A 15,600-nucleotide genomic window follows, 5' to 3' on the forward strand; every position below is an offset into this window, starting at 1 on the left:
CTTTCCCTTTTTCCCTCCCTTTCCCTTCCCTTTCCTAATTTGTTTATTTACAGTATTTATATTCCGCCCTTCTTTCTCACCCCAAAGGGGACTCAGGGCGGATCACATTACACACATAAAGGCAAACATTCAATGCCATGACGTAGAACAGAGACAGAGACAAGACGCAGGCACCGGGCTGGCCTCGAACTCATGACCTCTTGGTCAGAGTGATTTGTTGCAGCTGGTTTGCTTTCCAGCCTGCGCCACAGCCCGGTCCTAACCCTTTCCTTTTCCTTTCCCCTTCTGTTTCCCTTTCCCTTCCCTTTCTCCCTCCCTTTCCCCTTCCCTTCCCACTTCCACTTCCCTTTCCTTTCCCTTTCCCCTTCCCTTTCTTTCCTCTTCCTTTCCCCTTCCCTAATAATAATAATAATAATAATAATAATAAAACTTTATTTATATACCGCCCTATCTCCCGGATGGGACTCAGGGCGGTTTACAGTCATAAAAGCAAACACAAACATTACATAACAACACTAGCTGTGCCCAGCCACGCGTTGCTGTGGCGTTGTCTGGTGGTGTCTGTATTTTATAGGCAGTGTGGAAGAGGCCTAAGTGAGGCCTAACTCTGCCTGTCCCCTGGGCTGAGTGGGTTGCTAGGAGACCAAGTGGGCGGAGCTTAGCCTTCTAACTGGCAGCAATTGGATAAAAACAATTATTCCTCTCCCTCTAATTAGGACTTCAATTTTCTTCTCTTTTTGTTGTATGAACCTAGAGGCATGGATGAGGGGTTGTGCTATCAATTTTCGAGGTTGTGGGGTGTTTAGTTTTGTTGTTTTGTTTGGTGCCCTGATTCCATCACTCTTTTATATATATAGAAGATAGATAGATTATTAGCATGGCACAATATTAGTATTATATATTCCTTTCTTCTTTCCTTTTTTAGCATAGGAAATTCTCCCCTTCCCCTTCCCCTTTCCACTTCCCTTTCCCCTTCCTTTCCCATTCCTTTCCCCTTCCCTAACCCTTTCCCTTCCCTTTCCTTTCCCTTCCCTCTTTCTTTTCCCTTTCTCCTTCCCCTTCCCTAATCCTTTCCTTTCCCTTTCCCCTTCCCTTTCTTTCCTCTTCCTTTCCCTTTCCTTTCCTCTTTCCTAATCCTTTCATTTCCCTAACCCTTTCCTTTCCCTTTCTTTTCTTTTCCTTTCCCTTTCCTATCCTCTTTCCTCATCCTTTCATTTCCCTAACCCTTTCCTTTCCCTTTCTTTCCTCTTCCTTTCCCTTTCCCTAACCCTTTCCTTTCCCTTTCTTTCCTCTTCCTTTCCCTTTCCTCTTTCCTCTTCCTTTCCCTTTCCCTAACCCTTTCCTTTCCCTTTCTTTCCTCTTCCTTTCCCTTTCCCTAACCTTTTCCTTTCCATTTCTTTCCTCTTCCTTTCCCTTTCCTTTCCTCTTTCCTCTTCCTTTCCCTTTCCCTAACCCTTCCCTTTCCCTTTCTTTCCTCTTCCTTTCCCTTTCCTTTCCTCTTTCCTCATCCTTTCATTTCCCTAACCCTTTCCTTTCCCTTTCTTTCCTCTTCCTTTCCCTTTCCCTAACCCTTTCCTTTCCCTTTCTTTTCTCTTCCTTTCCCTTTCCTTTCCTCTTTCCTCATCCTTTCATTTCCCTAACCCTTTCCTTTCCCTTTCTTTTCTCTTCCTTTCCCTTTCCTTTCCTCTTTCCTCATCCTTTCATTTCCCTAACCCTTTCCTTTCCCTTTCTTTCCTCTTCCTTTCCCTTTCCTTTCCTCTTTCCTCATCCTTTCATTTCCCTAACCCTTTCCTTTCCCTTTCTTTCCTCTTCCTTTCCCTTTCCTTTCCTCTTTCCTCATCCTTTCATTTCCCTAACCCTTTCCTTTCCCTTTCTTTCCTCTTCCTTTCCCTTTCCCTAACCCTTTCCTTTCCCTTTCTTTCCTCTTCCTTTCCCTTTCCCTAACCCTTTCCTTTCCCTTTCTTTCCTCTTCCTTTCCCTTTCCTTTCCTCTTTCCTCTTCCTTTCCCTTTCCCTAACCCTTCCCTTTCCCTTTCTTTCCTCTTCCTTTCCCTTTCCTTTCCTCTTTCCTCATCCTTTCCCTTTCCCTAACCCTTTCCTTTCCCTTTCTTTCCTCTTTCCTCATCCTTTCATTTCCCTAACCCTTTCCTTTCCCTTTCTTTCCTCTTCCTTTCCCTTTCCTTTCCTCTTTCCTCTTCCTTTCCCTTTCCCTAACCCTTCCCTTTCCCTTTCTTTCCTCTTCCTTTCCCTTTCCTTTCCTCTTTCCTCATCCTTTCCCTTTCCCTAACCCTTTCCTTTCCCTTTCTTTCCTCTTTCCTCATCCTTTCATTTCCCTGACCCTTCCCTTTCCCTTTCTTTTCTCTTCCTTTCCCTTTCCTTTCCTCTTTCCTCATCCTTTCATTTCCCTAACCCTTTCCTTTCCCTTTCTTTTCTCTTCCTTTCCCTTTCCTTTCCTCTTTCCTCATCCTTTCATTTCCCTAACCCTTTCCTTTCCCTTTCTTTTCTCTTCCTTTCCCTTTCCTTTCCTCTTTCCTCATCCTTTCATTTCCCTAACCCTTTCCTTTCCCTTTCTTTTCTTTTCCTTTCCCTTTCCTTTTCTCTTTCCTAATCCTTTCATTTCCCTAACCCTTTCCTTTCCCTTTCTTTTCTCTTCCTTTCCCTTTCCTTTCCTCTTTCCTAATCCTTTCATTTCCCTAACCCTTTCCTTTCCCTTTCTTTTCTTTTCCTTTCCCTTTCCTTTCCTCTTTCCTCATCCTTTCATTTCCCTAACCCTTTCCTTTCCCTTTCTTTTCTCTTCCTTTCCCTTCCCTTTCCTCTTTCCTCATCCTTTCATTTCCCTAACCCTTTCCTTTCCCTTTCTTTTCTTTTCCTTTCCCTTTCCTTTTCTCTTTCCTAATCCTTTCATTTCCCTAACCCTTTCCTTTCCCTTTCTTTTCTTTTCCTTTCCCTTTCCTTTCCTCTTTCCTCATCCTTTCATTTCCCTAACCCTTTCCTTTCCCTTTCTTTCCTCTTCCTTTCCCTTTCCTTTCCCTTTCTTTCCTCTTCCTTTCCCTTTCCTTTCCCTTTCTTTCCTCTTCCTTTCCCTTTCCTTTCCCTTTCTTTCCTCTTCCTTTCCCTTTCCCTAACCCTTTCCTTTCCCTTTCTTTCCTCTTCCTTTCCCTTTCCTTTCCTCTTTCCTCATCCTTTCATTTCCCTAACCCTTTCCTTTCCCTTTCTTTCCTCTTCCTTTCCCTTTCCTTTCCTCTTTCCTCTTCCTTTCCCTTTCCCTAACCCTTTCCTTTCCCTTTCTTTCCTCTTCCTTTCCCTTTCCCTTTCCTTTCCCCTTCCCTAACCCTTCCCTTTCCCTTTCCCTTTCCAAGAGGAGGAGGAGGAAGGGCCAGGCCAAAGGGGGGGGGGCGGGGGCGGTGCCCTCTGCGTCCACTGGGGGGCGTGCTTCCTCTTTCCTGCCCGTGCTCTGCTGACACTTCCCTTCCTGCTCCTCCTCCTCCTGCTTCTCCTGCTTCTCCTTCTCCTGCCGGGCATTGTGGCGGAGGGGCTCCCCGGGAGCGGAGCCTTGGGCCTGGCTCTCCCTTCTTCCCCCTTTTCCTCTCCTCTTCTCCCTTCCCTCCTTTTCCTTTTCCTCTCCCTCCTCCTTCCTTCCTTCCTTCCTTCCTCCCTTCCTTCTTCCATGGCGGAGACAAAAATCATCTACCACATCGACGAGGAGGAGACCCCTTACCTGGTCAAGCTGCCCGTCCCCCCGGAGAAAGTCACGCTGGCCGAGTTCAAAAATGTGCTCAGCAACCGGCCCGTCCACAGCTACAAATTCTTCTTCAAATCCATGGACCAGGATTTCGGGTGAGAGAGAAAGAGAGGGATCCAATGGGTGCGTCAGGGGGTTGGTGGCTCAATGGGCGACCCATGGAGGGGGGGGGGGGAGGAAGGGACCGCCAAGGCCTTTCTGCCCAGAGGAGCCTCTCTGTGCCTCTCAGGCTGGGCATGGGCACCCCCACCTCGCCCTCCCTTCCTCCCGGAGACCCCAGAAGCATGCTCTCCTGACGTTCCGCCCCCATCTGTGGCAGGCATCCTCAGAGGTTGGGAGGTCTAGGCAATGGTTGAGGTGGATAGTTCCAGGGTGGCTGCTTCCTCCCAACAAAGGATGCCCCCCCAGGCAGGAAGCAGCCAGGCTTTGCAGGTGCAAAGCTATTCAATGCTAATCAAAGGCAAGTCAGGTTTGTATATCTGTGGGGTCAAGTCCCAGGTTGGGAGACATGTTGCCATTGCACACCTTGATTGCCATTATTCACATTGAATGGCCTTGCAGCTTCAAAGTCTGGCTGCCTCCTGCCTGGGAGGGCGAGGGGATCCTCTGTTGGGAGTTGTTGGGATCCTCTATTGGGATCCCAGGCATCCTCAGTTGGGATCCCAGGCATTATTTCCTGATTCCCCCCAGGCAGGAAGCAGCCAGGCTTTGCAGCTGCAAGGCTATTCAGTGCTAATCAAAGGCAAGTGAGGTTTGTATATCTGTGGAGGTTGGGAGAAAGAACTCTTGCCTGTGAGAATGTTGCCATTGCACACCTTAATTGCCATTATTCACATTGAATGGCCTTGCAGCTTCAAAGCCTGGCTGCCTCCTGCCTGGGATCGGGAGGGGATCCTCTGTTGGGAGGATTAGTTCAATGCTAATCAAAGGCAAGTGAGGTTTGTATATCTGTGGAGTCATGTCCCAGGGTGGGAGAAAGAACTCTAATCTTGGACATGCTTAACATTTTATATAATGTGATTTTATTTTGTAATGGTATCTGTTTTATATGAATTGTTGTTTTCTAGATAGTTTTATACGAATTGTTGTTTTCTAGATTGTTTTGTACGAATTGTTGTTTTTACGTGGTTTTTAGGCATTGAATTTTTGCCTATTTATTGTAAGCCGTTTTGAGTCCCCTCGGGGAGAAAGGCGGGGTAAAAGTGATGCAAATAAATAAATAAATAGTTCTGTATGAATGTTGCAATCAGACACCTTGATTGGCACTGAATAGCCTCGCAGCTGCAAAGCCTGGCTGCTTCCTGCCTGGGTGGGGGAGTCCTTTATTGGGACTCGCATTATTTCCTGATCCCCCCAGGGAGGAAGCAGCCGGGCTTTGCAGCTGCAAGCCATTCACTGCTCATCAGCAATGCCAATCACAACATCCACACAACAGACAAGAGGTCTTTCTCCCGCCCTGGACTTTCCACAGATATATAAACCTCACTTGCCTTGATTAGCATTGAATAGCCTTGAAAGGACTCTTGTCTGTTGGAGGCAAGTGTGAATGTTGCCATTAGGCAGCTTGATTAGCATTGAATGGCCTTGCAGCTTCAAAGCCTGGCTGTATCCTGCCTGGGGGAATCCTTTCTTGGGAGGAAGCAGCCAGGCTTTGAACAAAGAGAAAGAGAGAAATAAAAATAAAAATAGTTCTTTCTCCCACCTTGGACATTATTCCACAGATATCCAAAACCTCACTCGCCTTGATTAGCATCGAATAGCCTTGCAGCTTCAAAGCCTGGCTGCATCCTGCCTGGGAGAATCCTTTCTTGGGAGGAAGCAGCCGGGCTTTGAAGCTGCAAGGTTATTCAGTGCAGATCACAACATTCACACTACAGACAAGAGTTCTTTCCCCCACCCTGGACATTATTCCACAGATATACAAACCTCACTGGCCTTGATTAGCATTGAGTGGCCTTGCAGCTTCAAAGCCTGGCTATATCTTGCCTGGGAGAATCCTTTGTTGGGAGGAAGCAGCCAGGCTTTGAAGCTGCAAGGCTATTCAGTGCTAATCATGACCCTCACACTACAGACAAGAGTTCTTTCCCCCACCCTGGACATTATTCCACAGATATACAAACCTCACTGGCCTTGATTAGCATTGAATGGCCTTGCAGCTTCAAAGCCTGGCTATATCCTGCCTGGGAGAATCCTTTCTTGGGAGGAAACAGCCAGGCTTTGAAGCTGCAAGGCTATTCAGTGCTAATCACGACCCTCACACTACAGACAAGAGTTCTTTCTCCCACCCTGGACATTATTCCACAGATATACAAACCTCACTGTCCTTGATTAGCATTGAATGGCCTTGCAGCTTCAAAGCCTGGCTGCATCCTGCCTGGGGGAATCCTTTCTTGGGAGGAAGCAGCCAGGCTTTGAAGCTGCAAGGCTATTCAGTGCTGATCACAACATTCACACTACAGGCAAGAGTTCTTTCTCCCACCCTGGACATTATTCCACAGATATACAAACCTCACTGTCCTTGATTAGCATTGAATGGCCTTGCAGCTTCAAAGCCTGGCTGCATCCTGCCTGGGGGAATCCTTTCTTGGGAGGAAGAAGCCAGGCTTTGAAGCTGCAAGGCTATTCAGTGCTGATCACAACATTCACACTACAGACAAGAGTTCTTTCTCCCACCCTGGACATTATTCCACAGATATACAAACCTCACTTGCCTTGATTAGCATCCTTCCTTCCTGCCTGGGGGGGAATCCTTTGTTGGGAGGTGTTACCCGGTCCGGATTATTTCCCGATTCCCCCAGGGAGGAAGCAGCCAGGCTTTGAAGCTGCAAGGCTGTTCAGCGCTAATCAAGGAGGCCAATGGCAGCATTCACACTTGCCTCCAATAGACAGGCTTATTGGATTGGATTGGAATGGCCTTGCAGCTGCAAAGCCTGGCTGCTTCTTGCCTAGGGGGACCCTTTGTTACCCGGTCTGGATTATTTCCTGATTCCTGCAGGGAGGAAGCAGCCAGGCTTTGCAGTTGCAAGGCTATTCAATGCTAAGCAAAGTGACCAATGGCAATATTTACACTATATCTATCTGTCTGTGGGGGATTGTATTATATACTGTATATACTCGAGTATAAGCCTAGTTTTTCAGACCTTTTTTTTAGGACTAAAAATGCCCCCTTGGCTTATACTCGGGTGAGGATCCTGGTTGGCTTATATTTGGGTCAGCGTATATTCAAGAATATATGGTACATTTATTATTTTTCTCTATTATTATTGGTATTATTACATTTATTATTGTACTCTATTATTATTGTACTCTATTATTATTACATTATTGTACTCTATTATTGTTCCTACTATTACATTTATTTTACTCTATTTTTATTATTAATAATATATTTATTATTTCAATCTGATCTTATTATTATTATTACATTTATTATGCTACTCTTTTTATTATTACAGTAGAGTTTCTCTAATCCAACCTCCACTTATCCAACGTTCTGTATTATCCAACGCAATCGGCCTTTTAGTCGTCAATGTTTTTGTAGTTAATGTTTTCAATACATTGCAATGTTTTGGTGCTAAATTCATAAATACAGGAATTACTATATAATGCTACCATGTATTGAACTGCATGTACAGTAGGTTCTCACTTATCCAATGTTCTGGATTATCCAATGCATTTTTGTAGTCCATGTTTTCAATATATCATGATATTTTGGTGCTAAATTCGTAAATACAGTAATTACTACAGTAGAGTCTCACTTATCCAACATAAACGGGCCAGCAGAATGTTGGATAAGCGAATATGTTGGATAATAAGGAGGCATTAAGGAAAAGCCTATTAAACATCAAATTAGGTTATGATTTTACAAATGAAGCACCAAAACATCATGTTAGACAGCAAATTTGGCAGAAAAGGTAGTTCAATACGCAGTAATGCTATGTAGTAATTACTGTATTTATGAATTTAGCACCAAAATATCATGATATATTGAAAACATTGATTACAAAAATGTGTTGGATAATCCAGAATGTTGGATAAGCGAGTGTTGGATAAGTGAGACTCCACTGTACATAGCATTACTGCATATTGAACTACTTTTTCTGACAGATTTGTTGTCTAACATGATGTTTTGGTGCTTAATTTGTAAAATCATAAACTAATTTGATGTTTAATAGGCTTTTCCTTAATCCCTCCTTATTATCCAAGATATTCGCTTATCCAAGCTTCTGCCGGCCCGTTTAGCACCAAAATATCATGATATATTGAAAACATTGACTACAAAAATGGCTTGGATAATCCAGAAACTTGGATAAGCGAGGCTTGGATAAGTGAGACTCTACTGTATTACATTTATTATTCTAATAATAATAATAATAAAACTTTATTTATACCCCGCCACCATCTCCCCGATGGGGACTCGGGGCGGCTTACATGGGGCCATGCCCAAGACAATACAATATAACTATAACATAATACAATTAAATAATACATTACATAAAATAAACAGTACAACATAAGATCGAAACAGCAATATAACAAGAGCGGGCCGCATGAACACTATATTTAAAAGCTAGATTAAAAATTAAAACTCTGGGTGAGAAAGGGATCAGAATAAAAACCTCGAGGGACGGGGTTCAGATAGTGAACCAGTCTAGAGGATAAATATTGGGGGGGAGTAGCATAGAACATTTACTCTCCGAAAGCACACCGGAATTCTACTCTATTTATTATTACATGTATTATTTTCCTGTATTTATTATTATTATTACATGCATTATTTTACTCTATTATTATTAAAAGGATACATAAGCACATTGACATTGAAGAAGATGAGAATAATGGTTTAATCAGAGCTGGACAGTCTTATCTTAAAATTAGAGCTTGATGTAAATATTCAAAAACATTTAACCTACCGATGCCTCAATTAATGTAATTTTTTGGTATCTATTTTTATTTCTGAAATTTCCCACCCTCGGCTTATACTGGAGTCAATGTTTTCCCAGGTTTTTTTGTGGTAAAATTAGATGCCTCGGCTTATATTTGGGTCGGCTTATATTCAAGTATATACTGTATGTATCTGTGGAGGATTATTTTTTTCCCATCCCTCCTTCAACCCTAGAGATTTCCCATCCAACTCCTCCATCCTGAAGTTACTTACCTAGGAATGTATTGTGTCGGGTGGTGGCCCAGGGGCGTGGGTGAAAGTCTGTGTCGAAGTGCACATTAGCATACAATGAATGGCATGGCACAGAATTTTCCTATTTCTGGGCATGGAGTCTCGGATTCGTGGGCTTGAACGTATAATTAACGGGTGGAATGTACCACAAGATGCAGTTATGTTGGCCATGGGCTTAGTCAGGGGAAGAAGAGGAGCTGGAGTGCCTTTAGCGGAGGAGAAATCCAAGTTGGGAACGTTGTTGGATCAGATGCATTTTCCCCATCGTCCTTTAAGAACTTCCATAGTCATATAGAGTATATAGAGCTTGAGAACTTCAATGCTCAAGTTGGTTCATATGTGGAGATACAATCAGACAAATAGCTAGACTTGAACTATATAGTCTATATATATATATATATATATAAAAGGGTAATGAAATTTCGGCCTAGGACAAAACAACAAAACTACACATCCCAGAAACACTAAACTTGGCAGCACAACCCTTCATCCATGCCTCTACGTTCATACAACAAAAAGATAAGAAAAATAAAGTCCTAATTAGACGGAGAGGAATAATTGTTTTTATCCAATTGCTGCCAGTTAGAAGGCTAAGCTCCGCCCACTTGGTCTCCCAGCAACCCACTCATCTCAGGGGACAGGCAGAGTTAGGCCTCACTTAGGCCTCTTCCACAGATTATCTGATTTGAACTGGATTATATGGCAGTGTAGACTCAAGGCCCTTCCACACAGCTATATAACCCATTTATAATGGACTTAATGTCAGGGACTTAATGCCTTTACCCTTGACCTTAACTACCACCAATTCCTCAATACTTTATTTCCCATACCACCAGACTTCACCACAGCAACGCGTGGCCGGGCACAGCTAGTGTTTTATAACATACTAGCTTGAAGAAGTAATTTTTTTACTTGTACTAAATGCATAAGGTTGTGGGTGAACTACAACTCACATCGTGCCAGGTTGACCCCAAAAAACTCCATCAGTACTTAAAGATAGTTATGTTGGGCAAGTTTGATCTGGATGCACCATTGGTGGGGTTGAGTGTGCTCTCTGGCTGTAGGGTGAACTACAACTCCCACTCTGGTGAGTCAGTCCCCTCCAACCCCTCCAGTAGGTTGAGTTAGTCATGGGGGTCCCGTGTGCCAAGTTTGGTCCAGATCCATCGTTGATGGACGTCACAGTTTCTCTAGTTGTGAGTGAACTACAACTCCCAGAAAGGAAGGTCAGTTCCCGCCAAATCCCTCCAGTAATCAAATTTTGGTATATCAGGAATGCATACCAAGTTGCGTCCAGATCCAGCACTGGTGTTTTGGTTCATAGTGTTCTTTGGATGTATGTGAACTACAACTCCCCCAAATCAAGGTGAATTTTCCCCAGAGAATTCCAGTATTTTTTGCTAGTCATGGGAGTTCTGGATGCCAAGTTTGGTCCCTCTTTGGTGAAGTTCATAGTGCTCTTTGATTGAAGATGAACTATACATCCCATATATACAACTATACATCCCATATATACAACATATATATACATCCCATATATATATACTATACAACTCCAAAATGTCCAGGCCAATTTCCCTCAAAATCCACCAATATTCCAATTTGGGCATATTGGGTAGGCATGCCAAGTTTGGTCCAGATCCATCATTGTTTGGGTTCTGGATGTAGGTGAACTACAACTCCTATCAATCCTTCCAAAGACCTCCAGTATATTTTCTTGGTCATGGGGGTTCTGTGAGCCAAGTGAGTTCCAGGTGAACTATATATCCTTTAAACCAGGGGTCCCCAAACTAAGGCCCGGGGGCCAGATGCGGCCCTCCGAGGTCATGTACCTGGCCCCCGCCCTCAGTTTTATAATATAATATATGGTATATACATATAATATTGATAATATTATTATAATGTAATACAATATAACACTAATAATAATACCATATAATAATATTAATTATATATTCTATATTACATATAATATTACTAATAATATTACAGTATACTGGTATAGTTCAATATAGTAATATAGAGATGCTAATATTGTGCTATGCTAATCTATATATATAAAAGAGTGATGGCATCACGGCGACCCACAAAACAACAAAACTACAGGCCCCCAACCTCGAAATTTGACAACACAACCCATCATCCACGCCTCTAGGTTGATACAACAAAAAGAAAAGAAAAATAAAGTCCTAATTAGAGAGAGAGGAATAATTGCTTTTAGCCAATTGCTGCCAGTTAGAAGGCTAAGCTCCTCCAACTTGGTCTCCTAGCAACCCAATAAAAAATAATAAAAAACACTAAAAAATAATTAAAAACGCTAAAAAATTAATACAATAAAATACTATAATAACAGAAAATCACTAAAAATAATACAAGAAAACAATAAAATATAATAAATAAAAAGATAACTTACAATAAAATTAATTAAAAATACAAATAACGTCAAATTAAAATTACAGAACCATTTTTAACCAATACCACCACCACCAGCAACGCGTGGCCGGGCACAGCTAGTAATATAATATATTGTATGTACATATAATTTGTAAGCCACTCTGAGTCCCCTTTGGGGTGAGAAGGGCGTGATACAAATGTAGTAAATAAATGCAGTAAATAAATAAATAATAAATAAATACATTTTAGACTTAGGCTCGCCCAAATCTGAAATGACTTGAAGGCACACAACAACAACAACAACAACAACCCTAATTAACTTGACTATCTCATTGGCCAGAAGCAGAAGCACACTTCCCATTGAAATCCTGATAGGTTTATGTTGGGTTAAAATTGTTTTTATTTTTAAATATTGTATCGTTCTTTAATTGTTGTTGTTGTTTTTGCACTACAAATAAGACATGTGCAGTGTGCATCGGAATTTGTTTGTATTTTTTTTTTTTCAAATGATAATCCGGCCCCTCAACAGTCTGAAGGATTGTGGACCGGCCCTCGGATTAAAAAGTTTGAGGACCCCTGCTCTAGATGTATGTGAACTACAACTCCCCCAAATCAAGGTGAATTTTCCCCAAAGAACTCTAGTATATTTTCTTGGTCATGGGGGTTCGGTGTGCAAGTGAGTTCCAGGTCTATCATTGGTGGAGTTCAGAGTGTTTTTAGATTGCAAGTGAACTATATATCCTTTAAACCAGGGGTCCCCAAACTTTTTAAACAGGGGGCCAGTTCACGATCCTTCGGACCGTTGGAGGGCTGGACTATAGTAATAATAGTAACAACAACAACAACAATAATAATAAAAAAGAGGGTTGGAAGAGCCATTGAGTCCAGCCCCCTTATGCCTTTGTGCACCAAAAGCACAAGCAAAGCACCCCTGACAGATGGCCACCCAGCCTCAATTTTAATAATAATAATAATAATAATAATAATAATAATAATAATAATAATAATAATAATAATAAAAAAGAGGGTTGGAAGAGACCATTTGGGCCATTGAGTCCAACCTCCTTCTGCCTCTGTGCACCAAAAGCACAAGCAAAGCACCCCTGGCAGATGGCCACCCAGCCTCAATGTTAATAATAATAATAATAATAATAATAATAATAATAATAATAATAAAAGAGGGTTGGAAGAGACCATTTGGGCCATTGAGTCCAACCTCCTTCTGCCTCTGTGCACCAAAAGCACAAGCAAAGCACCCCTGGCAGATGGCCACCCAGCCTCAATGTTAATAATAATAATAATAATAATAATAATAATAATAATAATAATAATAATAAAAATAAAAAAAAGAGGGTTGGAAGAGACCATTTGGGCCATTGAGTCCAACCCCCTTCTGCCTTTGTGCACCAAAAGCACAAGCAAAGCTCCCCTGACAGATGGCCACCCAGCCTCAATGTTAATAATAATAATAATAATAATAATAATAATAATAATAATAATAAGGGTTGGGAGAGACCCCTTGGGCTATTTAGTCCAACCCCCTTCTGCCTTTGTGCACCAAAAGCACAAGCAAAGCACCCCTGACAGATGGCCACCCAGCCTCAATGTTGTTAATAATAATAATAATAATAATAATAATAATAATAATAATAATAATAATGAGGGTTGGAAGAGACCATTTGGGCCATTGAGTCCAACCTCCTTCTGCCTCTGTGCACCAAAAGCACAAGCAAAGCACCCCTGGCAGATGGCCACCCAGCCTCAATGTTAATAATAATAATAATAATAATAATAATAATAATAATAATAATAATAATAATAATAAAAATAAAAAAAAGAGGGTTGGAAGAGACCATTTGGGCCATTGAGTCCAACCCCCTTCTGCCTTTGTGCACCAAAAGCACAAGCAAAGCTCCCCTGACAGATGGCCACCCAGCCTCAATGTTAATAATAATAATAATAATAATAATAATAATAATAATAATAATAATAATAAGGGTTGGGAGAGACCCCTTGGGCTATTTAGTCCAACCCCCTTCTGCCTTTGTGCACCAAAAGCACAAGCAAAGCACCCCTGACAGATGGCCACCCAGCCTCAATGTTGTTAATAATAATAATAATAATAATAATAATAATAATAATAATGAGGGTTGGAAGAGACCCTTTGGGCCATTGAGTCCAATCCCCTTCTGCCTTTGTGCACCAAAAGCACAAGCAAAGCATCCCTGACAGATGGCCACCCAGCCTCAATGTTAATAATAATAATAATAATAATAATAATAATAATAATAATAATAATAATAATGGTTGGGAGAGACTCCTTGGGCCATTTAGTCCAACCCCCTTCTGCCTTTGTGCACCAAAAGCACAAGCAAAGAACCCCTGGCAGATGGCCATCTAGCCTCAATGTTAATAATAATAATAATAATAATAATAATAATAATAATAATAATAATAATGGTTGTAAGAGAAGAAGAGACCCCCTTGGGTCTTTTAGCCCAAATGTATGTGACCTCATTTGTTTTATGATTTGTTTTATTGTTGATTGACGTGTTTTATTGCTATGTTTTTATATTGTCTGATGTCTGGGCTTGGCCCCATGTAAGCCTCCCTAAGTCCCTTCGGGGAGATGGGGCGGGGTATAAAAATAAAATAATAATAATAATAATAATAATAATAATTATTATTATTATTATTATTATAACCCCCTTGTGCCGTGGGGGCCAGATAAATGGCTTCAATGGGCCACATCCGGCCCCCGGGCCTTAGTTTGGGGACCCCTGCTTTAAACCATGGTGAATTCTCTCCAAACCTTTCTAGTGTGTTCAGTTGCTGATCAATTCCTCTGTTTGCTGTGTGCCATAGAAAACTATAGGAAAGGGTTAAGGGAGAGGCAGTGGGCGGGGTCATGCAAATTGCACTCCAATGGAGTCAGAAACACTGTGATGTCTGTGGTGGAGGAAAAAAAGAAAATCGAGGGTGGTGGGCAGGATGGTGTTTGTGGAGGACATTGGCAGGGCTCTTGGGCATAAGAAATGAGAAAATACTTTAAATCCTTGTATTGCCTGAGCCCTTTGCCCTGCTCTTTCCACCTTAAGATCCGTTGGGATTTATAGAATCGAAACAAACTAACAAGCCCGCCTCAAACTCTGAATCAGCTTCACGCTGCTCTGAATCAGCTTTTGAAATGTAATAATCCCTCGGAAGGGTTGGATTGCTTGTACCTGCCTCTATTTTTGGCACGACCGGCTCGGTGTTGTGTATCACTTGCAAAAGGTCAGGCCAAGCCGGGTGCAAAAGATAAGGCACCTGCCATTGGAATAGGCCTTATTGTGTGTCCTCTACGACTTGGCAGTTTTAAAAAAATAACCTTTCTAGGAATTTCTGGTGAATGGGTTGCTGAGGGTTTACCGGGCTGTCTGGCCATATTCCAGAAGCATTCTCTCCTGACGTTTCACCCACATCTATGGCAGGCATCCACAGAGGTTGTGATGTCCGTTGCAAACTAGGCAAGTAGGGTTTATGTATCCAGCTTGGAAGAAAGAACTCTTGTCTGATGGAGGCAAGTGCGAATGTTGCCATTAGTCAAGCATACCCTGTGAGGCTTGGTGTGTTGTGTTCCAGAACTTTGTCAGTCTGGATTCGGAAGTCCCACAGTATCTTTGCGTGCTCATTTTCCAATACTTTTGCAGGTTTGTGATCCCACCAGTTCTTTACTGCTGGGAGGTGGTACTTGAGGCATACGTTCCAATGAATCATTTGGGCCACATAGTTGTGCCTCTGTTTGTAGTCTGTCTGTGCAATTTTCTTACAGCAGCTGAGGGTATGATCAATGGTTTCGTCGGTTTCCTTGCACAGTCTGCATTTTGGGTCATCAGCTGATTTTTCGATCTTGGCCTGAATTGCCTTTGTTCTGATGTCTTGCTTCTGGGCTGCAAGGATCAGGCCTTCAGTCTCCTTCTTCAGGGTCCCATTCGTGAGCCAGAGCCAGGTCTTCTCCTTATCAGCTTTTCCTTCAATTTTGTCAAGGAACTTTCCATGTAATCCTTTGTTGTGCCAGCTGTCAGCTCTAGTTTGTAGTGCGGTTTTCTTGTACTGGTTTTTTGTCTGCTGTGCTTTGAGGAGTTTCTGATTTTTGACTTCAATAAAAGCAGGTTCTTCACTTTGCTTGACATATTCTGCCAGGGCATGTTCTTCTTATTTGACTGCTTGTTTTACTTGTAAGAGTCCTCTGCCCCCTGATCTTCTAGGTAGATATAGCTGGTCAACATCACTGCGAGGGTGCAGTG

At 42.1% G+C, this 15,600-nt stretch overlaps 1 protein-coding gene across 3 annotated transcripts in view; it reads left to right on the forward strand.

The window, feature by feature from the left end:
- The first annotated feature begins 3,434 nt into the window (after positions 1-3,434).
- The window catches only part of dvl1 (dishevelled segment polarity protein 1), a 91,077-nt gene continuing 78,911 nt past the window's right edge, over positions 3,435-15,600 (forward strand). For 2 of the 3 annotated variants that reach the window (XM_062965849.1, XM_062965852.1), the window contains exon 1: positions 3,436-3,836. In XM_062965849.1, the coding sequence (XP_062821919.1) occupies positions 3,667-3,836 (170 nt within the window). In that variant the 5' untranslated portion in view covers positions 3,436-3,666. Of the gene's footprint in view, positions 3,837-15,600 lie in introns of all 3 variants that reach the window. The other variant, XM_062965850.1, reaches the window with a different exon arrangement.

This window comes from Anolis carolinensis, unplaced genomic scaffold, assembly GCF_035594765.1.
Source record: "Anolis carolinensis isolate JA03-04 unplaced genomic scaffold, rAnoCar3.1.pri scaffold_15, whole genome shotgun sequence".
Lineage (NCBI taxonomy): Eukaryota > Metazoa > Chordata > Lepidosauria > Squamata > Dactyloidae > Anolis > Anolis carolinensis.